Source organism: Megascapheus bottae, chromosome 2, assembly GCF_031878675.1.
Source record: "Megascapheus bottae isolate mThoBot1 chromosome 2, mThoBot2.hap1, whole genome shotgun sequence".
NCBI lineage: Eukaryota > Metazoa > Chordata > Mammalia > Rodentia > Geomyidae > Megascapheus > Megascapheus bottae.
In genome coordinates this window covers 77774081-77801088 of record NC_143510.1, presented here as the reverse complement: position 1 = coordinate 77801088, position 27008 = coordinate 77774081, and the positions used below count along the sequence as shown (strand labels likewise).

The window sequence follows — 27008 nt, the reverse complement described above, 5'->3', positions numbered from 1 at the left end:
GGCCAAATTCCCAGTCCCAACACTTGGCTTCTTTTGAAAATAGTTTGTGTTATAACCTAAGGAAGATAGCTGAAGAGAGCATTGTCTTTTTGGTATTAAACAAGGCTTTGCCTTATCTTTGGGGTAAGAGTGATAAAGCAGTGTTAATCTGGTAGATGTAGATGTTAACATTTTGTTTGATTGTTTGGCTTGTTTTTTTGTTTGTTTGCTTTGAGGAATTTGGCTATATATCCCAGGCCGGCCTTGAACTCATGATTCTCCTGTCTCGCCTCCTGAGTGCTAATGTTATAAGGCAAGAATTTACAGAAACCTTACTTCACTAAGAACCATGTGTTTCCAAACCTGGCTACATTTTTTTGTTTTTTATTGTAAATCTTGAGTACAGCACGAAGAAGTCTTTTTGTTGTTTTGTTAAATTGCATTAATAATTATATTAAAATAAATGGTAAATCTCACTGAGAATTATTTGTAGTGAACAAACATGAACAGAGGAAAACATGTTTCAGGATTTACAATGTTGTTATCAAGAGATCAGAGCATAAACTGGATTTCAGATCAAAAGTTTTGTTTTGAATTTGTTTGACTTGTTTTATGACCTTGACAAAGTATTTTTGTTGGTTTGTTTCAACTTCCATAGCAGTGTACTTTGGGGAGGTATTGTTATTTGACAGACAATCTGCTTTGAAATGTGATATAATTTAAGTGATTTCATTAAGAAGTTGAGATGCCAAATATGGCCTCTTTAGGTTTTACCATGAAGTATGTTTTTTCACCATTTGTATTAGACAAAATCAGTCATTTTCTTACAAGCTAGAGATTATATAGAACTCTAAATTCTGTTTGAATTGACTTTTTTCCTGCCTCAAAATGACTATAGTCCATTAATTCATTTTCTAATAATTCTCCTTTTTATTTAGTTTTTCTAGTTTAAAAAGCAAAGGTTGGGGGCCAGGAGTTTGACTTAGTGGTAGAGTGCTTTAGCATGCATGAATACCTGGATTCGATTACTGAGTACCAAATGCAAGAAAAAGCCAGAAATGGTGCTGTGGCTCAAGTGGTAGAGCTCTGGCCTTGAGAAAGCCCAAGGGCAGTGCTCAGGCTCTGAGTTCAGGCCCCAAGACTGGCGGAAAAAAAAAAAAAGGCAAAGGTAAAAGGGTATTTTGTGACCTCAATGGTAGTTCCTTTCTGCTTTTTCTTTGTTTCTGAAAGCTTTGAGTCTATGCTGCACAGGTCCAAAACTACATCCAGTGATCATTGCTGACCTGAACCTGGAGCCAAACTATACATTTCTTTTTAAGTATTTTATCTCAGGCATTTTATGACGGTGGCTAAAATCTGATTAGCACAAACAAGACACCAAAGCCAGGAGGGGCTGGAAAGCATGTTAGATTCTTATTTCTAATTTGATCACCGAAAAAAGTTGGAAGTGGAGCAGCGTCTAGCTTGGAGCAATAAAATCTCAGGGACAAATGCCCAGTCGTGAGCTCAAATCCCAGTACCAGCACCTAAAACAAATAAAAAAGGATCGATTAAGCAATAAAGAAATAAATATCCAGAAGAACAGACTGACAGTACTACTAGGCTCAGATGTGAAAGATAAAGATGGCTTTTTTTTTTTTTTTTTTTTTTTTTTTTTTTAAGCTGGGTGCTTGTATTCTTGCTAATCAGGAGGCTAAGGTCTGAGAGGATTTTAGTTTAAAGCTAGTCCTGGCAGAAAAGTTTTTGAGATTCTTATCTCCAGTTAACAACAGAAAAAACTGGTTTGGGAGCTGTGGCTCAAGTGATAGAGCACTATAGCCTTGCCAAGAGTCCTGGGTCAACAACCAGGCCCTAAGTTCAAAAAAAAGGACAGGGAAAGCACAATAAATTATCAGCAAGTTGATGCTTACACAACCTCTTTATAGGGGAGAGAAATAAGGTGGGGAACAAGTTCCTGTAGAAATTTTTAAGGAAGATAAAGGGCAGAATGACACAATGAACAAAGATTGTCCTTATCACGCATAAAATTTCTCTACTGGCAATTATCAGAATACTGGGTACATATGGTATAAGTAGGTAGAATCTTAAAATATTTTCTATGAGTTTGCCTTCCCTGTTTAAGGAGGTTTTTAGGGAGGAAATCTGATACAATTGCATTTCTTTTGGAAAAACTTCAGTTAGATAAGCAAGCCTTAGAGCAAGTATTCTTCACTAGGAAACAAGGCAAGATTCGGGAGACCCTGAGTCTCAGGCAGCTTCACTGGCTTTTAAGATGACTATTTCCTTCTTCTTGGAAATGGTCTTAGAATGATAGGAGAATGAATCTGTTCTCCGGAATTTTGGGAGTCAAAGTATGTAGGTAAGGATTCACAGGCCCACCAGCATCTGTAAGGTGTTGGCAGCTCTACATCTTGATCAGCATCTATTATCTTCTGATTTCAAAGTATATACTACATTTGATAAGCATTAATCTTTCTAGTTACAGATGAATTGAGACAAATACATCATAAAAAAGCACTGATTTGCCAAATGTTTTTCAAAACAAGCTTTAAAAGTGCACATACTCGTGTAAAAACACGTACACAGTCATGGTTATGAGTGCATGGCTGATAAGATGATCCTCAAGGTCAGCTATGATTAAAACTGCTTCCTGGGGAATGTTAGTGCTGTAGTTTCTCTTTCCTAAGTAATGTGTGCAAGTGAGAGGATGGAATTGAGTAGAGCTCAAGTTATGAAACCTGTTAGTCTCCATCATTCAACAGAAAACAGGAATGATAATAATGTGGGCTAAAGTCAAATTAATCTAGTTGTCTCTCTAAGGAAGTAGTGACTGTGGCTGAAGTAGTAGATATAGCACCTGCCTTGAGTGCAAAAAGCTCCAGGACCTAACCTAGGCCCTGAGTTCAAATATCAGGGCTGGCAAGAATAGAAAAAAAAAATTAAACTAAAGAAAAGGGCATCTTGAGAGGTAAAATCTGAGAGCAAGGCAAAACATCCTAGACTATATTCTTCTCCACTCTTAATTCAAAATTAATTGTGTAAAGTTTCTTTTCATAAATAGTTTTATAGTTTTCTTTAATATTTCTTGCATAAAATATCTATATTCTGGTAAAAGGGTTAGGACTTCTTGGTATTATATAACTCTTCTGTAGGAAAATAAATTGAAAGCAGAGAAAAGACATACAAAGTGCAATTATTTCAGTTACTTCTGGAGGAGGAAGAGGAGAACCTTATGCAGTAATTTGTCATATAAAAAGAATATTTTATGCAAATATTACAGCATGTTTAGATTTGTTCAATCTCGGTAGATGTGTACCTACAGAGATTCACCAAGGTTATCAAAGAAAGATTGAACAGAGTAATCTCAGCATTTTGGAAAAGGGTCACACATGAAGTTTCAACATGTGGTATAGGAATGGGAAAGGAAATCTCAGCAAATGTTGGGACTCTATCACCATCATAGAAAGCTAGGAAAGTATCGGTGCATGATCACTTCAAGGAAAGAATGGAGGAGAAACATGCAGACTTAAAAAAGTGGAAAGGCAGGAGATTAGGAGGTAATCTAGCAAACTTTAGGGTAATAACAGAATTTACCCCATTAGCGACATCAAAATATTTCTGGTAGATGGGGTGTCTCTTGAATCAGGTATTCTTTGTTTCTTTGTTTACAACTTTGAAGGTTAGGATGCTGGTACTGCAAAAGAACCACCAGGAGTGGGGTGAAAGCAAGGAAAATTTTATTAGCAAAGCAGAATTATACCAGGGCAATACATAATCCTATTCCTGCCTTTGTGAGTTACATAGTAGGAATTATGTTCTAATAGGAAACATAAGAATCAGAGCAAAAATGCATGTGTAATGACTAGCACATAGAGGATCCTCATTCTTTTATGAGCTCATGATTTTTCAATGTATTCTTACTCACAGGATGAAGATGCTGGAATGAAAAATAAAGTTTGTCATATTGCCAAGGAGATCATTAGCTCAGAGAAAGTGTAGGTATCAAGTTCACAATTCATAAGACCATTCCCTTCCCCGCTTTGGCTCATTTAAAACTTTTTTTTTTCATTGCTGTTTTTTACAGGTTTGTGGATGTATTAAAACTTTTGCATATTGTAAGTATTTACTAATATTTCTTCAAGTCTGAACTATCCCCATTTGTTCTTTTCCTTTGTCAGAATGTTTTTAGCCTATTTATACTTAAAGAAGTGATTGGCATATGATTTTTAATATTTGGTTTAATATCTTTTAACCCACATTTTTATTTTTTTACTGATATTGGGTCTTTTTTTTTTTCCTTCTTTTTTTGCCAGTTCTGGGGCTTCGACTCAGGGCTGAACACTGTCCTTGGGCTTTCCTGAAGGCTAGCGCTCTACCACTTGAGTCACAGCACCACTTCCAGCTTTTTCTGTGCAAGTGGCACCAAGGAATCAAACCCAGGGCTTCATGCATGCTAGTCAAGCATACTAGGCAGGCCATGCTCCTGTCCTAGTAACTCAGGGCCTCACATTCTTGGTTGGCTTTTTCAACCAAGGCTGGTACTCTGCTGCTTGAGACCTTTCAGCATTTTGTTGGTTAAAGGATATAAGAATTTTGAGGATTTGACTTGGTGGGCTGGCTTCAAACCTCAGATCTTAGCCTCCTGAGTAGCTAACATTATAGGCTTAAACCACTGACAACCTTAACACACACACCACACACATTTTCTAAAAGATATGTATCTTACGTATTGTATATTTACCTAGTCCAATGGCATAAATATCTCTATCTACAGATAGATCTATCTAGATCTAGATAGGTATACTAAGTGATAACTGAACAAAAGAACCTTTATATCTGTTTCTCTAAAGTCTGGAATCTGTGTGTTGGGATAAAGAGATAAAAAGCTTGCTGGGCATGGTGGCTCACGCCTGTAATCCTAGCTACTTTGGAGGCTGAGATCTGAGGATTGAGGTTCAAAGCCAGTCCAGGCACTAAAGATAATGACATTCTTATCTCCAGTTAACCACTAGAAGTGGTGCTATGGCCCAAGGCGATAGCCTTGAGCTGAAGAGCTCAGGGACAGTGCCCAGGCCCAGAGTCCAAGCCCCACAACCAGGGGAGGGGAGGGGGAGCCTTCATTTTCTTCTCCATCCCACTCTCCTTCCCCCACCCCCTCTCCATTATTTCTTCTCCATCTTCTTCTTCTCTCTCCCCCCCTTTCCCTCTTCCTTTTTCCCCTCTCCCTCTTCATCTTCCTCTTCTCCTTCCCTATTCCCTCTTCCTTTTCCCCTTCCCCTCTCCCTTTCCCACCCCACTTTCCCTCCCCTCTCCCTTTTTTCTCCTTCACCTCTGCCTCCCCTACTCTCTCCCTTCTTTCCCTTTCCCTCCCCTTCTTTCTCCTCTCTCCCCCTCTTCCTTCTCCTTCCTTCTTCTTTTGTATTTGTTTATGTATGCAAGTACTGGGGCTTGAACTCAAGGCCTGGACATTGTCCCTGAGCTTTAATGCTAGTGCTCTATTACTTGAGCCACAGTTCACATCTTTCCTTCTTTCTTTTTTCCTTCCTTCCTTTCTTCTTTCCTTTCTTTCTTTTTTGTTGGGGGAGGGCAGTAAATTGGTGGTAAGAGTCTCAGAGATTTTCCTGCCTGGCCTTGCTTTGAACCTTGGTCCTCTGATCTCAGCCTAGTGAATAGCTAGGACTATAGCCACTGGTGTCCAGCTTCTTTTGTGTTTTCATTTCTTCTTTCTTTCTTTCTTTCTTCTTTCTTTCTTTCTTTCTTTCTTTCTTTCTTTCTTTCTTTCTTTCTTTCTTTCTGTTTTTGTTTTGTTGTGCTTTCTTTTTTCTTTTTTTTAGGGGATTAAGCCAAGGGTGACATAGATACTAGTACATAGTGTACCACTGAACTACAGTTCCACTCCTTATAATAAAGTAGTTTTAAAGTGACAATATATCATAATGGACATTTGTTCTTCTGTCTGAATAACTACCCAAAACAGATACTTGCATTGAGGCATTTTTACAACTAACTTTTTAAAGTTCTATTTTTAATTTTTATAATGGTTGACTTGAACAGACCTGTCAAGAAACAATTGTATCTGACCACACATTCATTGTTCTTATGCATTTTTTTGTACTTTCAAATTTGTATGAATTGGCAGCAAAAGTGCTTTTTGTGTTACCTCATTACAGTTGTATTTCAATAAGATATTAAGACCTAACAAAAGGAGTAAAGTTGAGGGAAAAGTGAAACAAAGAAATTTAAGTAAAAAATTTTACCTACATGTGGTGTAATTATTAACATTATAAATTAAATATAATTGCAGAGAAGTAGAAGGTTCACAAAATGTACGCCCATTATGTTTGTGTAGAGAGTATGGTTATTTTCATATCCTCCTTTCATAAATTTGTATGCACATGAAAAGTCGGTTATACTTAAGTGTTATTGCATTCACCAAATGAGTTGCTGTTCTTTTCACTTGGTTCAGCAGAGGCATAGGGTCTTAATGCCTGAGTGAAAAAAAGAACTCTGGCTTCGGGAACCTTTTCTAAAAAAAAAAAAAAAAAATTCTTACAGTGCTATTTTAAAAAAAAATGTATTTCCTCATGAATGGTTTCTCCCAATAATAATTAATTCTGTTAGTAAGTTAGTAACTTCTTTTTTATTGTTATCCTTTTAAAAATAAAACAGTTTTGGAGATGATGGCCCACATCTGTAATCCCAGTATTTGAGGAAGTTAAAGTAGGAGAGTCTCCAGTTCGAAGCTAGCTTGTCTCAACAACAAACAAACCCAAAACAATTTTTAAAAATATGACCCAGTGTTTCATCATCCAAACATACTTGTTTTTTGAATAATTTTCCAAAAGAGCTCCTTGTACAGCTGATTATACCTTAATCAACTGATATAATTAACTAAAATAACACAGATTGCTAATGAGAAATAGCTTAGTAGCCCTCTTGAAATGTATTTTATATGTGTTCAGATGGTATGAATTTTAAAATATTTCAAAGTGGGAACAGCATAGACTTGGCATTGTAGATGGATCAGTTAAGTATTAGTTAAGTGGTATTAGTGATGAAGCATCCTTGCCTCATGTTTTGTTTTGGAGATAAAATCTTGCTAGATATCCCATGTTGGCCTGAAACTCACTGTGTAACCCAGTCTAGCCCCAAATTCTCATTCCTCTCAAATGCTGAGAGTACAGGTGTGGGTAACCATGCTCTCATCCACTAATTCTTTAGGTGAAGACATTCCTGTCTGAACATTTGCTGGATTCTCCATAAGTCCACAGAGTTAGAGGCAATGCCACCTGGAGATCTACATGTATAATACTAGATGTGTCTTTTTTATTCATTTTTTCTAAGTAAAATGCAAAGTTTTCTCAATTCTTCTATTTTTAGACTTAAAAATCTCTACAAACACATACTGTCTTTTAAATCTTATAAACCATCTAAATATTACTTTAATTATTAAGAATCCTTCTTTGGCTCCTATTGATGTGTCTACCAAAGTTTCCCTTCTGAACGGCTTGATTCAGTGAGGCCCGTAGTTCACTGAACAGAGTTCATTATCAAGAGTACTTTTGTCTTAGTGCTGAACTGTTCTCTCTACTGTGATCTGATTTCTTGGTCTATATTCCTATGGCAGAATATTACCTTGTCCAAGCTTCCAAGTAATGTTTGTGTGATCATTTAACTTACTAAATCTCTTTTTAAATTAAATAAGTGGCTTCTATTCACTGATGTCTAATAGCTTTGTGTAGCATGCTCTGTAACTATGTTATACAAGTTACTTTAATCCTCATTATACTCCTATCAAATAAATGTTATTCCTTTTTTAAAAAAAATGACCTAAGCTACTTGTCAAAAATTACTTGCTACTAATAGTAGAAGCCAGATTTTGAACCCTTAAATCTAGGGGTTGTATAAAAACTGACTAAATTTGTTTTTCTGTCTTCTTGACCTTGCTCTATAGAATGCATTGTATCCTTGAATATATCAACTAGCTTTCAGAATTCTTTCTTTTGTCCCAACAAATCTTAATTCTTTACCTGTAAAAAATAAAGAAGAAGCTAGATGTTGGTTACTCAAGAGTTTCTTAGGATGTAGTATAATCATTTCATATTATTATTATAGAGAATTGGAAACTTGGGGTAACAGATTGATAGGAAGAGACAAATAATGTTGTTGGGAAAAGAGTTTCATTAAAAAAAAAGTCAAATTGTTAAAGTGCGTCTTTTACCCAGCCCTCTACTTTGATTACTTTATGGATTTTTATTCATTTCTACATCCTTACATAGCTCTTTGACCTCAACAGCTGCTTTGCTTTTGCTTAATGTGAAGTGATTCTTGGTGATTCCTCTTTACAGAGCTCTGTCCATATGGCCCTGTGGTCTTTGTAATTCATTGTATTGTGGTTAAATAGTGCCCCAGGGCCAGGAATCCCACTTGGGATTTGAACATTTAATTAAGTCATATTCCTTTTTGGCTATGAAATATAAAGCCTGACCCCATGAGTAAGGCCATCTGGGTTGTGCTTCACTGCCTCTGGTGTTCATACTCGATTTTATTTGTATTGACTTTTGCTTAGATCTTCCCCCCAGTGATCAGTGGCAATGCTAGGTTGTTAATACCTTAGAGGAATTAAAGCTCCATTTCAAATTCACTGTTTCTTATCTTTTTGGGGGGCGAAGGGGGTGGCAGTTTGAGGAACTGTTAAGAATAGTATTAAAATTTGCCTTCTCATTTCTGTCTTTAAAAATTCCAACTTGAACAAGCATTTGAGTAATATAGCCAGAAATTAGAGTACGAGTGTCTCTCACTTTTGCATATAGAATCTTTGGTGGGTTTTATGTTAAAAGTACTGAGTATAAATAACTGATACCACTAACCTCCAGCCTGCCTAATGTTTTTTTTCACCACTATGTGTTTATTTTAATGATGCAGATAGAGTGAAAAAGAAAATTCTAATTTCTGAAGTACTAGTTCTATTGTCTTGTATTCTCACTGATGTAGATGCTTCTGCTCAAAAATAGTTTTGCTCTGGTTCTTCAGTGTCTTTATACTTTCCCAAATTATCTTGGCTGTCAACATTTTGAATAAGTAGGCACATGTTATAATCATCCTTATTAAAAGAAGATGTTACCTTCTTCTAGTGTCACCACTTTGGCATGGGATTAGTTATATTTGGTTTTGGGGTCAGAGTGCATTGCTTTCAGGGAGTGGTGGCCCAATAAATGAGAGGAGAAAATCAGGGGCACCGCTGCGGTATGTGATTATGGAGGTCATAAGTTGCAAATGGAGCCCTTGGCATGAGTTCTGTGGGCCTGGAGGAAGGGTATTGTTTTCTTTTTTTGAAGAGTGAAAAGGAATCAATCTAGAATTGAACTCAGGATCTATAAGTTGTCTATACACAAAGCAAAGGGGATCCTTTCCTGGCTCTTTTAAGTATTAAATAATACTTAATATTTTAAAAGACTCTATGAGACATCAAGTTCATTCAGAGCTGCCTACAAACATCCAGTAGCACTGGAAAAAGTCAAGCTTTACCTGGTTTGGGAGGCAGCCATCTCACTGGCCAGCCTACTTTGCATTTGGCTGGTCTTTGTTAAATGTGTCTTAAATGAGCAAGTTTCCTTTTTAGCAAAGGTGGCAGACATGTGGAATGTAGAATCTTGCAGAAGCTTTGTCAAATAGGTCCTTAAGTTACTTAGCAGCTAACATGGACTGTCTTTGTCATGGCTAAGGAAATGTCTTCCAACTGGAAAACAAAAGCTTCCTGTTGCCAAGTGTTAGTCTCCCCCCACACTTGCCTCTGGCCCCTCTGCCCCCAGTCCTGAGATTTGAAATTAGGGTCCAGGAACTGTCCCTGAGCTTCTTTTGCTCAGGGCTAGCCTTCTACCATTTGAGCGACAGCACCACTTTGACTTTTTCTGTTTATCTGGTACTGAAGAATCAAACCCCGGCTTTCATGGATGCTAGGCAAGCACTCTACCACTAAACCACATTCCCAGTCCTGACCTGTTGCCAAGGGATAAACATAATCAACATTTATTCTTCTAGAAAAGGATAATGTTTATTGGTTTACTGCTGAGCCAGAAACTCTTGTAACTAAATTATATTTATAATTAAAATGGTAAAACATAACAAAACTACAAAAATCCTATGTTACTTTGAAAAAAATTACAATTTAGAGTTTATTCGTAAACATATTCTACAGTTCTGCCAATGGCAGACTATTTAGTAGCTTTCAAAAGTGTTAGGTAGTTCTGTTTTCTCTTAGTAAGTGTGAGTGCTGATTGAAGCAAGCTGTTGGGTGGGATTGGCCAATATCCATTTGGTTTCTGGAAATGTTTTGTGTGGATTTTTGGATTGGAGGCTATACAAATTATAAATGCTTGTTTTATATTCAACTAATAGGTTATACAAGTCAATTCTTTAGTTACTAACATAAGCATTTAGTTTCTTTGGACTTAATGTAACTTGGACCAATAAAATTGATTTCAGTTATTGAGTCCTAAATAAAGTACATCAGTTAAACCTAAGAGGATTTAACTTGCTTAAAATAGTCAGTCTTGAGAGCTGGGAATGAAGCTCAGTGATAGAGCCCTAGGTCCAATCTATAGATAATATGTATTTATTGGAGGCATATATTAAAAGAATTAGAAAGGAAATATTATAAATTTTTAATCTTGAGTTGTCCAGTGAATCCCAGAAGGGAAAGAAAGCAGTTAGAAAAGAGATAAAGGAAGATAAAGAAGATGGAGAAGAAAAAATAGTAGGTGTAATAAATTTGGTCCTTATATATTATATGCAGTTACGGAAATATTACAGTAAAAACCCCTTTGTATAATTGATATATGTTAATAATAAAATTTTAAATGTTTAAAGAAAGTTAAAACCTAGTAAGAATCATTTTACCCATTTACTGTAGGATTTTTTGTTGGAAGTGTTACTAAGAAGGAATTTGCTTTTGAATCCTCTGGGCGTCTGAACAGATTCCACTATTGTTTCACTTACTTCTTCAGGCCCACCATCAGCGACAATGAAATTTAGACGTTTAGCTTTTGGAGTGCTAGGTTATGGGTGTTATTTACCTATATTAAGCAATACCAAAATACAATTCTTACAGAGAACTGAAGATAAAAAATAATGCGAAGAGGATCATTTTCATTTGTGAAAAGTATAAATCTTAGTGAGAGGAATTTAAGACCCTGACGTAAAACTCTTGTTGGTTGTGTCTACTAAATGCTTTCCAGACAGCATTATACACAGTGTCTAATTGAAGTCCCATAACTATTAGACCCATTTGACAAATGAGGAAGATGAGGCTAGGCCAAGCAAATAGCAAATTAAGAACAAGGGTTAGATTGCAGGTTTAGATAATAAAGCCACGTGCTTGCTTACATGCTTTTCAACTAGAGTCATCTAGAGTGCTTCAGTTATTGGGAAATTACTACTGAAAAATGAACAAAGGGACTTTTTCTTTTTGGTGATATTGGGATTAAAGTCAGGACCATGTGCTTGCTGTTCAAGTACTCTACTATATGAGTTTCTCCTTTATCCATTATTTTTCACATAGAAGCTCACACTTTTTTCCAGATTGGCCTCAGACTACAACCTTCCTTCTTCCCTCTCCTGAGTATCTGGGATTGTAGGCATGTACCACCACACACGGGTTGTTCTTTAAAGTTGCAATATCATTTCCATATACCTGCTTTAAAATCGGATAGCTTTGTAATTTGTCATTTTAAGGGACGAAAAGGGTTTTTTTTTTCTTTTTTAATCAGGTTTTATGTGTATGTATGTTGTTTTACCTCCTTTCTACTACAACAGGACTTTCGGGATGCTGTAGCCCATGCTTCCCGGCAACTTGGGAAGCCAGTAATTGAAGACCGAATTCTAAATCAGATCTTGTACTACCTGCCACAGCTTTATGAACTTAACCGGGATCTGCTGAAGGAGCTAGAGGAAAGATTGTTGAACTGGTAAGAAGAGTATTGAGTATGAGGCTTTCCTAGGTTTCTAATTTTAGATAAAATTGTTAAAGGTATTGCTATTCTTTATGTGAATTTCAACATGAATTTTCTTGGCAGTCAGCTATAGATTGATGACTTTGGGTGGCTAGCCGTTGGTATACTGAACTCAGTGTATGTCACTTAAAAAACAAAACAAAACAAACACAAACAAAAAAAAAAACAGGGCCAGGAGTTTGGACTAGTGGTAAGAGTGCTAGCTTAGCATGCACGAAGACCCAGGTTCAATTCCTCGGTACCACATATATAAAAAAAAAGCTGGAAATGATGCTGTGGCTCAAGTGGTAGGGCTCTAGCCTTGAGAAAGTCCAAGGACAGTGGTCAGTCCCGCACTGGCAAACAAAAACAAAAACAATCTTAGTAATGCTTGTTCGGAAGCAAAGACCTATCTTCAGCCAATTTTAACTCTTCCTGTAAGTGGCCTGTGATCATCAAGATTTTCAGAAGAAAGATTATTGATATTGCACATTTGAAACTTGTTATTTATCTTTACTTTTATTACATTTTGTGGAAGGCTTAATTTTTCAACTTAAATATCTCATGGATTTTCTAGAGTTGCCGGTCATGAAACATTTTGAAAAGAGGCCACTAGTTGTTTTGCAAAGTCAAAATTTCGTTATCTAGAGGAGGATATGGATTTCAGAACAGGAAAAGAAGGTGTGTGTTGGTGGATCATACAGTAAGCTACTCAGCAGGCTGAGCTCTGAGGATCATGGTTCAAAACCCAGGCACGAAAGTTTCTTGGATTCTTAACTCCAATTAATCAAAAAAGGCCAAAAGCTACGGCTCAAGTGGTAGAGCACCAGCCTTGATTGAAAATGCCAAGGGAGAGTGCCCAAGGTCTGAGCTCATTAATAGCAGCACAAACAAAAAGAACAGGAAAAAAAAAATACCAGAATTTTAGTATTAGGAGCTACTTCCACTGGAAAAAAGAGAAGAAACGTTAGTTACATCTGTGGTAGTACATAAGCATTAGTTCAGGAGTAATGTCATTGTAAAGTCTATGGGGAATACAAAATGATTAGAGTAACCAACTGTGGAGTGAGGTTTAACTTTGTGTGGCATAGCTCTTGCCTGGCATATGTGAGGCCCTGGGTTGGACCCTAGAATTGGGGCGGGGGGGGGAAAGTGTCACTTTTAAATTATAATTTCTCTCTAAACTTTATATATAGCCCCAAAACATTACTTCTGGGAACATTGTGCCTCTGCATTATAGGAATATATGCTAGATAAGCAATTAATATTTAATTAATAATACTCTAAGTATAAAATAATGTAATTAAAAATGGAGGGATGATTCAAAGTTTTTTAAAGTTATCACAGAAATAAAGTATAAACTACAAAATATTCATATATATAATTTCTTCCTCATACAAGTTTATCTTAAAACATATATGAATTGGCTTTAAAATACACATATTGGTGTAATCCTTATAAAGAGGTTAAAATATATTTTTGTTTTTATATAATTCATTTTGCTTATATTAAGTTTTGTTCAGTTTAGACATGTATATGTTCTGGGTTCAGATACTAAGCATTCCTGAAAACCAGGTTACATTAATGAAAGAATAACAATAGCAATGGTTGTAATTATTGAAAAAGCTCCACTTATTACTAACCTGAAACTCTTAAAGTCTTTAGCCATTGCCTATTAAAATATGTTTCCCTGGAGGTCTTTGTGACAAGACATATTCTTCGATATTCTCATTGCTTGAAATAACAATTTTATGTTCAACGAAGTTTTATATACCTACTTCACTAGTCTGTACTCTAAAAAAGGAGGGTATATCTCCAGGTGTAAAACAGACAAGGCTTTCTGAGAGCAGACATTTTGGTGGGAGAAATACCAGCTCAATAGATAAGAAAAATATCATAATCAGTTTTTGATCTACAGCATCTTATGGGATATCAGGGTACTGAGTTAAACTGGTGGCCAGTGAAGGCCCTGAAAGAAGATGAAGACTGTAAACCGACAGCTGGGTCACAACACCTAGCATGGTGGAACCATTAGTAAAAGTCTGCCAAGTAGGAATTCTGATATGTGCAAAGAACATAAAGAAGGACGTTGTTAGAGAGTTGTTGGAAAAGGGCATAGAGTTGTAGCCTGGGTCAGCAGTAGCCTGTGTATAATAAAATAAGGAGTTTGTCTTCATTTTCATGTAATAGAAGGGTATTAGAAGTTACAGGATATGGCGAATGTGTTTTAGACTCTGTGGCAGCACTGAAGAATGGAGTTGAGGGGATGAGGATGGAGAGCAGAGAGCTGGCACAGTCCAGCCAAGATGTGATGATGGCAGGGAAATGAATGGCAGGCATTTTGGATATGTCTTTGAAGAAAAGACAGAAGAAAAAACTGATGGCTTAGATGTGTTTTGAACACATCAATGATTCTCCTTTTATGTTTGTATATATCTTTCCTCTCCATAGGACTGAACAACAAAGGATTGCTGATATCTTTGTAAAGAAGGGACCATATTTAAAAATGTATTCTACTTACATCAAAGAATTTGATAAGAATGTAGCTTTGCTGGATGAGCAATGCAAGAAAAACTCAAGTTTTGCTGCTGTTGTTAGAGAATTTGAGGTATTTGCTACTCTTTAATGGTGAACATTGCTTTTTCCTTTTTTTAAAAAAAAGCTTAATTATAATTTGTTGTCATCAAATGAAGCTAAAGAACAAAAATATTAAAATATGGCCAGGAGTTTGACCTAGTGATAGAGTGCCTTTCTAGCATGCACAAAGACCCAGTTTCGATTCCTTGGTGCCACATACATGAAAAAGCCAGAAGTGGTGCTGTGGTTCAAGTGGTAGAGTTCTAGAGAATGCCCAAGGCCAATTCTCAGGCCCTGACTTACAAGCCCCAGGACTGGCCAAAAAAATAAAAATAAAATAAAATATAAGCTCTCCTAAGTCAAAAAAGGAATTGATCAAATAAAACTGAAAATTCAGTGTACAAAAATTTAATTCTGAAAATCTGCATACTGGATTATTTGGGCTTGGAAAACTAACAATTTGATGAGACTTTAAAAGAAATTGTAATAAAATGAACTATCACCAGCCTACCATTTTAGCCATTTTTTTTTTTTTTTGCCAGTCCTGGGCCTGAGCTTAGGGCCTGAGCACTGTCCTTGGACTTTCTCAAGGCTAGAGCTCTACCACTTGAGCCTCAGCACCACTTCCGGCTTTTTTGTATGTATGTGGTACCAAGGAATCGAACCCAGGTCTTCGTACATGCTAGGTAAGCACTCAACCACTAGGCCAAACTCCCGGCCTTTAGCCATTTTTTTAAAGCATGTTATTCAGTAGTGTCAAGTATGTAGACTTTATTGTGCAACCAAACTTCCAGAAAACACATTTCATCTTACAAATCTGAGACTTTCACCATTAACATTAACTTCCCTTCTCTCCTCTCTCTGGCAACTCCCATTCTGCTTGCTATCTAAATTAATTTGAATACTCCAGGGGATGTTTCTTCTGTCTTCCCTCCCCTTCCCTCCCCTCCTCTCCCTCCCTTTCCCTATCTTGTCCTGTCCTGTCGATCATGGGGCTTGAACTGTGAGGTCTAGGCACTGTCCTTGAGCTCTTCAGCTCAAAGCTAGTGCTCTACCACGTTGAGCCACAGTGTCACTTTTGGGTTTTTGGTGGTTAATTGGAGGTAAGAGTCTCACAGACTTTTGTGCCTGGGCTGGCTTTGAACTATGATCCTCAGATCTCAGTCTCTTGATTATAGGAATGAGCCACTGGTGCCCAGCTCATTTCTTTCTTTCTTTTCCTTTTATTTGTGGGTCATGGGGCTTGCACTCGGCCTGGGCACTGTCCCTGAGCTCTTCAGCTCAAGGCTACCACACTACTCCTGGGCCTGGGCGTTATTCCTGAGATCTCCAGCTCAAGGCCTGCTGCCTTACCTTGGAGCCAAGCCCCACTTCCCATTTTCTAGAGGTTAATTGGAGATAAGAGTCTCAGGTCCTTTTGTGCCTGGGCTGGCTTTGAACCTTGATCCTCAGATCTCAGCCTCCTGAGTAGCTAGGATTACAGTCGTGAGCCACCGAGCTTGCTTGCTTGCTTGCCTCTTTCTTTTTCTTTCTTTCTTTCTTTCCACTTTCCTTCCTTCTCCCTCTCCCTCTCCCTCTCCCTCTCCCTCTCCCTCTCCCTCTCCCTCTCCCTCTCCCTCTCCCTCTCCCTCTCCCTCTCTCTCTCTCTCTCCCTCTCCCTCTCTCTCTCTCTCTCTCTCTCTCTCTCGGTCAGTCTTGTGCCTTGAACTCAGGGCCTGGGCACTGTCCTTGGGCTTTTCTCAAGGCTAGAGCTCTACCACTTGAGCCACAGAACCATTTCTGGCTTTTTTTCTGTGTGGTACTGAGGAATCGAACCTGGATCTTTATGCATGCTAGGCAAGCTCTCTACCACTAGGCTAAACTGCCGGCCTTGCTTTCTTATGTTTAACTTAACTTTCCTTACATTTTTCTGACAACTAACCTTCAATGATGGAAATGAAATAGTATTTCTGTTTCCTTTAGGTAAATAAAAGCACACTTCCTTTAAATCAACAAATAGCACTGTGCTTAGCTTAGCATTCATAAGTCTCTGGGCTCTATCATTAGTACTTCCAAAAAGCCAAAACAACAACAAAAATGAAAGAGGTGATTATACAGTCAAGTATTTTTGTATACTTTGTGATTTGGCTGTGTTTTGTGGGGCCATTCACATAAAAAAAAAATTATATCCCTCAGCTTGGCGCAGGTAGCTCACACTTGTAATTCTAGCTAGTCAGGAGGCTGAAGATTGAGACTTTCCAGTTTAGGCATGAAAGTCTGCCAGACTTATCTCCAATAAACTACCAGAAAGCTGGAAGTGGAGCAATGTCTCAAGTGGTAGAGTGCTAGTCTTGAACATAAAAAGAAAAAAAAAAAACAAAACGAAACACAAGGACAATGCTCAGGCCTTGCTTTCAAACCTCAGACTGATAATAAACATAAAAGAACAGAACAGAAACGAAAGGAAATGCTTAGCAACAATGCACTTTTTAATTTCTCCAAGTTTCCCTATCACCCTGTTGTTGCCATGAGAATATTAATCACAAGGCTCTTGATTATTGTTTGAATATGATTCCCAGTAGTTTCATTTCTACTTCCTTTTTTTGAGGGATCGTGCAGTCCAGTCTTGGTCTCTTCGTGTTTGTTGTTATTCGATACATTGGCTATTGCCCTTCTGAGCTGGAGCTGCTGATTAGAAAATATAGACTGGTTATCATACTCTGTAATAGTGCTGTTTCCTAAGAGTAGGGAGTGGTGGGCTGGTAATTTTGCACATGCCTTTGCCACATAACATCTGTGTCTTAGGATAAAGGAATCATCTGGTGTTGCTCCTGGAGTTGGTGGTGGTTTAAAGTTTGGCTTACTGAACACTTGAACCTGGGTTCCTTATTTCTGAGAAAACATTATGTTTAATTTGAATGCTTTTTCCTTTCAGATGAGTCCTCGCTGTGCCAACTTGGCCCTTAAGCACTACCTGCTGAAACCGGTTCAGAGGATCCCCCAGTACAGGCTGCTGCTGACAGGTGAGCATCTCCAGCACTCTATCAGCCATTAAACCCTAAGCACCTCATTGATGCTCTGTCCTTCTTAAGAATGACTGTTTCCAGGCCAGGAGTTTGGCCTAGTGGTAAGAGTGCTTGCCTAGCATTCATGAAGACCCAGGTTTGATTCCTCGGTACTACATACATAAAAAAAGCCAGAAGTGGTGCTGTGGCTCAAGTGGCAGAGTGCTAGCCTTGAGAAAAGCCCAAGGACAGTGCTCAGGCCCTGAGTTCAAGCCCCATGACTAGCCAAAAAACAAAAAGAATGACTATTTCGTATCATTCCAGCAAACACCACCTAATACATAGGTCTGTTGATTGTTTAGATTTTCCCATATCCATCACTTGAACTGAACTGCTTTCAGTTCTTTGATCTTTCTGTGTACATTCTTACTTCTGGGAATTCATATGTGTAAATGTTTTTTTTTCTCAGAACATTATTCATCATCCCAATACTACATCTTTTACCTGAGTTATACTATTAATCCCAAAAAGGTATTTTCTCAACTACTCAAGCGTTTAGAGAGCCACCCTACATTTTTGCCTAGCACTGTCATGGCCCCTATTTGTTTCCTCAAAGGGTTGTTATAAAGATTAATTAATGAGCTAAATTACATGGACAACGTTAGGTGCTAATTTTACTAATTTCAATTTCATCATTATTTTTATGGCATTCTGTTTACCATTTTCCGGTATCTTCTGCAAGCTTTTAGAACTGTCTTGTTTATGATTATAATAGTTAAGAAAGGCAAAAGGAAGGAAAGAGGGGAATAAGAGTAGGTGGTATGGAGGGAAATTGGAAAGGAAGGAAAGAAGTAGGAATGGAGGGAGGGAAGAATAAAAAAAGGAAGAAAGACAGAACAAAAGGAAGGATGGAAGGATGGGTGGAAGGAAAGAAGAAAGGAAAGAAAGAAGGAACGAAGAAAGGAGAAATGTGGTGATTTGGGTGAAGGCACGTGTTAGTTAGGGATTTATATTCAGTAGCTTACCATTTAAGTCTTCACCATGGTATATGCAAATATCATGATATAATTTTTATAGATGAGCTAATAAGGTTATAGAGATTAATAGTTCGGCATTACCAAAAAATCTAATATGCATGTAACAAATGTTACTTGGGCCTATAGAATATTTCCTGAAAAGTTTTATATGTATAGTGACAATATACATATATAATGTGGATTATACTTAGTGGACAATTAATTACCTTGAAAAGCCACAGTTTTTCAGTGAAATTGTATGATGTAAATTGAGTTTAAGGTACTTGGTTCTGATTAATGGCCTTAGGAAATGGTATGGTCTGGGCACAGTGGCTCACATGAAGTCTGGTATCATAGCTATTCAGGAAGCAGAGATCAAGAAGATCATGTTGTGAATCCAGCTCAGGCAAAAAGTTAGTGGGACTCCCATTCCAATCAGTAAGCTGGGTGGGCATGCTTGTGTTTCTGTGTTTTCAGCTACTCAGAACGGCCCCACCGCAGACAGAAAAAAAAAAAAGGTAAAACAGAGAGATGCCTATCAAACAGATAGGGGACCTTGGGTTATTGTATACCCACACATATACCCCCAAAAAAGCATTTTCAAAAAAAAAAAAAAAAGAAATGTGTTACTGTGTTGGAAAATGGTAGAACCCTAGCCTGGAGTGAAAAAGCTCAGTGACAGTGCCCAGGGCCATGACCTCCAGCAAGAAAAATAAAAAAGTCACGCTTGTTTGCTTCATTGAGTGGTAGAAAAAGTAGCAGGAATTATGATCTCCCCATTTCCTCTTTTTTTTTTTCCTGGTCCCAGGGCTTGAACTCAGGGCCTGGGTGCTGTCTCTGAGCTCTTGTGCTCAAGATTAATGCTCTTAACACTTGAGCCATGGCTCTACTTCTGGCTTTTTTGGTGGTTAATTAGAGATAGGAGTATCACAGACCTTCCTGCCTGGGCCGGCTTTCAACTGTGATCCTCAGGTCTCAGCCTCCTGAGTAGGATTACGGGAGTAAGTCACTGGCATTCCCCTTCCTTCCTATTTCTCTTTACACAGAGGCTTCAGGCCTTCCCAGGCTGCCTAGTGCCTAGGGACTAGGATGAAGAATGCTTGCCTTTTAGACTCAGAACCTACCACCCAAGGTGTGTCAGTGCTTAATTTGAATTTCTAATTGTGAATAACTTTTCTCTCAGGAATGGTATAGAGCAAACTAAACAGTTTGAGGATATCCTGGCCATCTGTTCTTTCTTTCTTCTGCTTTTGGCTGAGTTTTAGAATACACAGGATAGAAGGAAGCACTGACACACATGTTGTGTTTTGGTTTTTTTTAGATAAATCCATTGCACTATCATAAACCACTATTGAGTAGCTTAAGTTATTTCCACAGCTGTCAAACAGCTAGGGTTAGGATTCTGAAGCTTACCCATGTTTAATTCTGGTGGTATGGTGAGTTTGGTTTTAGTAGAGAAAAATGGTGAGAAAGCAAAAACAAGTTAACTTTTGTTTTCTTTCTTTCTTTTTGTTTTTTTTTTTTTGGCTGGTGCTGGGCTTGAACCCCCAGTGCCTGGGTACTATCCTTGAATTTTTTGTGTTTGAGTCAAAGCTCTACTTCCTACTTTTTTTGGTAGTTAATTGGAAATAAGAGTATCATGGACTCTCTTGCCTAGGCTGGCTTTGATATAATCAGATCTCAGCCTCGAGTCACTGGCACCCAGAGCTTTAAATTCTTTTTGTTGGGCAGGGGGTTTGGCCTAGAGGTAGAGTGCTTGCCTAGCATGCACAAAGACCTGGGTTTAATTCCTCGGTACCACATGCATAGAAAAAAGCTGGAAGTGGTGCTGTGACTCTAAGTGGTAGAGCTCTAGCCTTGAGAAAGCCCAAGGACAGTGCTCAAGCCCCACAACTGGCAAAAAACAAAATTCTTTTTGTTATTGTTGTTTTTGTTTTTGTCATTTATGAGTTTTAACTCAGGGCCTGAGCTGTGTCTCTGAGCTCTTTTGCTCAAAGGCTAGTGCTTTACCACTTTGAGCCTTAGTGCCACTTCCTGTTTTCTGGTGGTTAATTGGAGGTAAGAATCTCACAGACTTTCCAGAGCTCCTGCTGGAACTGTGATCCTTAGACCTCCACCTCCTGAGCAGCTTTACAAGCGTGGCCACTGGCACCGTCTCTAAACATTCTGTAAAAAACAACAGATTTTGAGCTGAGAGTTTGGCCTAGTGGTAGACTGCTTGCTTAGTATGCACGAAGACCCAAATGGCAGAGCGCTAGCTTTGAGGAAATAGCCCAAGGACTGTGCTCAGGCCCTGAGTTTAAGACCCAGGACTGGCAAAATAAAAAAAAAAGGACCAGATTTCATTTTTGAGACTGATATTTTTAGTTTTGACCTGTCTTTTAATTATTCTTAAACAACTTTTCCCTGTTTCTTACAGTGGAAAATGCTATCCATTGTTTGAGTGATGCATAGCCCTCTTATATACAATGTAGGTCCTCAGCAATTCAGTGAGGTTCATTGAGGGACAAAGCTGATCAATAACTTTTCAAGCTACCAAAGTAAATACTAAAATTAAAGCGATAGCATGGGTGATATTTGTCCTGTGCTTTTCTAACATTGATTCAGACTCATTTCCTCTGAGTCTTACCTTCTCTTTGAAGCTATTACTGGTTTCTCTCATTTTTGTCACCCTTGGAGACAGTATCTTTTTCTAAAAGGGAAAGCACATGTGGAAAATGAAATGTCCTGCCAAATGCCACACAGATAGTATTCATCAAGGCACCTAAAGTCCTATGATCCTAAGGATATATGGAGGTGATTACTAAGATCTTGGTTTACACTCTTACTTAAAATTCTAATTTTCCAGCATGTACTTTATGATGGTCTGCTTGCTTCCTACTTTGTAAGATTATTTCTATGCTGCTGCCTAAGATTCCTTGTCTAAGATATTAGATTTTTACAAGTTGGAAATTAAGTCTGAAGTTTGCATCTATTTAAATATTAACTGGGTTACTTATCATTGAATAAACAAGCTCAAATGGTTTAATCCTCCCAACTGCCTTGTGACGTAAGTACTTACATTTCCCTGCGGGGATTTGAAGTAATTCCAGTTACACAAAATGTACTGGAGCAGAAAGGAAGAGTGAGTCTTTGAGGTAACTGCTGCTGATGATTTAGTGTAGGTTTTAGGCAGAGAAGGAAATGGAATCCTTCCTGATTCAGTAGAAGTAGATTTGTACCCAGCTTGGTTTCTTAGGAGGGGAAAATTGAGAAATACATAGATGAAGGACTGATAAGACCGGATGATTTTTTTTCAGAATCATTTTAGAGAAAGGTAAGTAGAAATCCCCAGGAACCACAATCTTTGCTACTGTTTAACCAACCACCTTTTTTTTTTTTTTTGCATGTGTTTTTAGGTTTCTGCAAAGTGCTCCATTGAGATATCTTTTCCTTTTCCTTTTTTGCAGTAAAACAAAACAAAGTAAAGCAAAACTTCCAACTATATTATTGGCAGATGATTCTAGGAGAAAGCTAGTGATAGAGTACTTGCCTGGAATGTAAAGGCTAAAGATGGATCCCGGCACTATAAAATACATAAATTCTGAAAAAAAAGTAAATAAAATTCTTGGTAGTATTTTTTAAAAGGTCAACTCAAAATGGAATCTAAGAATCTAGGATCTAACTTATGCAGTTGTCTAATGAAATGTTCTAAAGCAATAAAGTAAGTGATAGAACTAAAAGCTTGCCATGTTTTTGTGTATGTACTTAGAACCAGTATATCAGGCTAGGTTATTAAGTCTGTTTGGGGTTTATCTGAAGTTGAGAGACATGGAAATCAGCCTAAAGGAAGAAGATAAGACACTGCTGCAAGCGTAGCATTTGTTTATGGCCCTTCTTTCCTCCTCTCTCATCTTTTTTTTTTTTTTTTTTTTTTTTTTTTTTGTGCCAGTCCAGGGCTTGAGCTCAGGGCCTGAGCACTGTTCTTGGGTTTCTCAAGGCTAGAGCTCTACCACTTGAGCCTCAGCACCACTTCTGGCTTTTTTCTATGTATGTGGTACCGAGGAATCGAACCTGGGTCGTCGTGCATGCTAGGCAAGCACTCTACCACTAGGCCAAACTCCCGACCCCTCTCTCATCTTTTTAGGCTTGAAACTGACTTTATCATTCCATCCTACTTTGTGATATAGGTCAGTGTTAGGGACTCAATCGAAAAGGCTTATGCAGTGAAGCACTGGGAGCTTATGCTACTCAGAAGGCTGAGACTTGAGGATTGCAATTTAAAGCTGGCCCAGGCAGGAAAGTCTTGTGGGACTCTTATCTTCAATTAACCACCAAAGAGCCGGAAGTAGAGCTGTGTCTCAAGTGGTAGAGTTATAGCTTTGAGCATACAAAGATTATTCTGAAAAATCTTTTCTATATTATATTAGAGGGAAAAAACAGTTCTTTGGACTTTGATGCATTGTGGATCAAGTAGTTTCTTTGATCTTATTCAAAATATTTTTATTATACTGAAGGTGGCTTTACCAATATATTACCCTATTTTTTTCCTGTAGTTTTAGCCTTTGTCTGAAATGACATTAACATTTTAGGGTTTAGTATCTGTGGCTCAAAATTGTAACATTAAAATACAGTCTTTCCCCTCTTCTGGTTTCTTTTCTTTACCAGAGTAGTCAAGAAGTTAAAATTTTGATGATGTATTTATCATCACTTCATAATATTAAAAACTAAGTTCCACATAGGCTTGCATATCAGTTTAAAAATATCAGCAAGGTGCTTTACTTTAGCCAGTCTTACTTAATATACTTTCTTTTCATGAGAGCATGTTGATCAGTTGTATATAATCCAGTAGTTTCTTGATGTTGAAATGATCGACTTACATTTTAATTATTAATATTGTCAATTAAGATTAAGATCTGGAAACAAGCCACGTGCCAATGGCTCATTCCTATAATCCTAGCTACTCATGAGGCTGAGATCTGAGAATTGTGGTTCAAAGCCAGCCTAGGCAGAAAAATCCCCATTTACTTGTATTTCCAAATTAACCACCCCAAAACAGGAAGTAGAGCTATGGCTCAAAGTGGTAGAGCACCAAGCTTGAGCAAAAGAGTTCATAAGTAGTGTTGCCTGAGCCCTGAATTCAAGCCCCACAACTAGAAGGAAAAAAAAAATTAGTGGCTGATCTAGATCTAATAGTTACTATGATTTTGAGATGATGGTAAAAGCTAGCTGACATCTAGCAACACAGGAAGATGTGATGTGAGGATATCAGTTTGAAACCAGCCCAGGCAAGAAAGTCCATGAGACTTATCTGCAGTTAACCACAAGAATGCTATAAGTGGAGCCGTGACTCAAGTGGTAGAGTGCTATCCTTGAACATAAAATGCTAAAGGACTACATTCAGGCTCTGATTTCAGTCCTAGTACTGGCATAAAAAAAAGAAAGAAAGAAGAGGAAATTGCATTTTGAGTCATCTACTAGGATCATAATGTGCTGCAAAAATGTGTAATTTCCAATGTCACTGGGACTTCTTGGGTTTAATATCTACCTTCATAGTAGAAGGAACATTACTTCAAGGTCAGTGATTATGAAGTTTATATACTTCACTTTGCTCATCCAGATTTGTAGATATTCTGTTTGATGCATAGACATTACTACAAAGCCATTTTTTTCTGCAATTCTGAATGTAGATTTATCCCAGATACCCTGAAAGTAGCCAAATACCTCTGTTGCTAGGACTTGTCTTGCAGAGATCTAGTGAGCAGAAATTGTTGCTTGAGATTCTCACAGGCTTTTTGTGTTCACAATCATGGGCTCACATCCCTTTGGAAAAAAAAACATTGAAATTAAGTTAAACTTGAACTCACTTGGGTAGCTAGATTTGGATTCCTTTCCTTTCCTTTCCTTTCCTTTCCTTTCCTTTCCTTTCCTTTCCTTTCCTTCCCTCCTTTCTTTCCTTTCTTTTCTTTCCTTCTCTCTCTCTCTCTCTCTCTCTCTCTCTCTCTCTCTCTCTCTCTCTCTCTCTCTCTCTCTCTCCTCTCTCTCTCTCTCTCTCTCTCTCCTCTCTCTCCTCTCTCTCCTCTCTCTTTCTTTCTTTCTTTCTGCCAGTCCTGGGGCTGGAACTCAGGGCCTGAACGTTGTCCTTAGGTTCTCAAGACCTAGTGCTCTGCCACTTAAGCCACAGTACCATTTCTGGCTTTTTTTCCCCCTATGTATGTGATGCCAAGGAATCGAACCCAGGTCTTCGTGTATTCTAGGCAAGCACTCTGCCATTAGGCCAAACTCCTGGTCCCTGCATTATTCTTTACTTGGCTATTGGGTAGCAAAAAAATGCTTACTTTCCTAACCCTAAATTTGCTCTTTGTTGATAGGGTGCTGGGGACAAACATGGATAAGAACATTTTAAAGTGTGCGTTAACTATGCCAAGGCCATTTCTGTATACTTAATGATTCTCATTTAGCAAACTGACAACCTTGACAACTGGAAAGTATATCCCCTATGAAAAGCAGTCTCAAAATAATGGGCATTTACTTTCATTGAGAGACTTCTTGTGGATTTGACTTGTGTAAGGACATTGTGGACATGCTTAGCCTATTTATCCCACTGAAAATGAACCAGCATGAGATCTATGCCCTCTCTCTCTCTCTCTCTCTTTCTGATGGGTCATGGGGCTTGAACTCTGGGCCTGGCACTGTCCCTGAGCTCTTCAGCTCAAGACTACCGCCTTACCCCTGGGCCTGGGTGTTGCCCCTGAGCTTTTCAGCTCCAGGCTACCACCTACCCCTGGAGCCATAGCCCCACTTCCAATTTATTATCGATTAATTGGAGATAAGACTGTCACATTCTTTAGTGCCCAGGCTATCTTTGAACACAATCCTCAAATCTCAGCCTCTGAGTAGCTAGGATTACAGGTGTCAGCCATGGTGCTGCTCGAGGTCTGTTCTTGTGCGATGTGCCTCCCAAATTGTGGAAAATCCTGAAGTCAGTTTTGGTTCATGGGTCAGTTGGGGTGCCACCTCAGGAACAGAGTTATCAAAGTCTTAGACAGATAAATGCTACCTTATATAGGTATGCCCTTCACCGAGGTTCCTTATTGAGTATGGAAGAGAGTTGGTATTGTTGCTGTTGTTTTGTTTTGTTTTTGGTCAAGGGACTTGAACTCTGGGCCTAGTGCTGTCCCTGAGCTCTTCAGCAGAAGGTTAGCACTCTACTACTTGAGCCACAACACCACTTAAGGTTTTCTGGTGGTTAATTGGAGATAAGATTCTAGAGGACTTTAGTGCCTGGGGCTGGCTTTGAACTGAGATACTCAAATCTCAGCCTCCTGAGCAGCTAGGATTGATTACAGGTGATGGCCACCAGTGTCCAGCTGTGAGAGGCCTTTTTCTAAAAAAATGTTATTGTTATAAACGTGATATACAGAGGAGTTACAGTTACATAGATCAGATAATGAGTACATTTCTTTTTAGACAGTGTCACCCCTCCCTCACTCTCAACCAGTTTTCCCTCCTATGCCTACCCACAAGTTGTGTAGCTAATTTTCAACATAGTATCTAGTGAGTACTGCTGCTGTATTTCTTCACCCTTTGTCCCTTGGAAGAGGCTTTTCTAATTTACAGAAAGACATTGTTTTCTAATTTACAGAAAGACATTGTTTGCTTTCTAGGCTGAGAGCCCAGAACAGCTACTTTGTCTAATTTAGGCAAATAGCACATATGTGGCTATGGCTACATATGCAGAGACTAGAATTGAACTAGTATTCAGGATACAGAAGAATTAGAGCCATGGGTGGCAATACTTTGTAAGTAGCAGTGAGGCCTTTAAAATATTATCTCAACTCCAATTGGAAGCAAGAAGTGGTAGCTATAGAATGTCATTTTAAAATGTCTGTTAAACAGGCAACAAACCAGACATAGGGACAAGCACATGTAATTCCAGCATTTAAGACATTGAGATAGGAGAGAGGTAGCGAAAGTTAGTTTGAGGCCAGATGGTTTTTACACAGCAAGGGTGAGGTTAGCCTCAACTATGTACATTTCAAATAAATAAGCAGGGGCTTATTTATTTGTGCCTAGCACGCACAAAGATTCGGGTTTGATTCCTTGGTACCACATATATAGAAAAAGCCGGAAGTGGTGCTGTGGCTCAAGTGGTAGAGCTCTAGCCTTGAGAAAGCCCAGGGAAAAGAAAGCCCAAGCTCAGGCCCTAAGTTCAAGCTCCAGGACTGGCAATAAATAAATAAACAAACAAACAAACAAATAAATAAGGAAGCAAGCAAATAGCATCAAACATTGACTGAATATATCCCAGATTTTATTCGAGTGCTGGGATAAATATAATTTGGGCTCCTTGTTCTTGTAAAGCCCACAGTTACAACATTTGTGCATAAAATGATACCTTGTATCACCCATTTACTTACTTTATAACATGTTTGTGATCTTTCATATTCTCAGGAAGATTAGCCTAGAGTTTTGGAATTTTA

The 27008-nt window shown here is 38.2% G+C and overlaps 1 protein-coding gene across 1 annotated transcript in view; it reads left to right on the top strand.

The window, feature by feature from the left end:
• The window catches only part of Fgd6 (FYVE, RhoGEF and PH domain containing 6), a 112644-nt gene that overhangs the window by 50633 nt on the left and 35003 nt on the right, over positions 1–27008 (top strand). The window contains exons 4-8 of the mRNA XM_090328412.1: positions 3907–3974; positions 4064–4094; positions 11794–11945; positions 14421–14577; positions 17461–17548. Of these exons, the coding sequence (XP_090184538.1) occupies positions 3907–3974; positions 4064–4094; positions 11794–11945; positions 14421–14577; positions 17461–17548 (496 nt within the window). The remainder of the gene's footprint in view (positions 1–3906; positions 3975–4063; positions 4095–11793; positions 11946–14420; positions 14578–17460; positions 17549–27008) is intronic.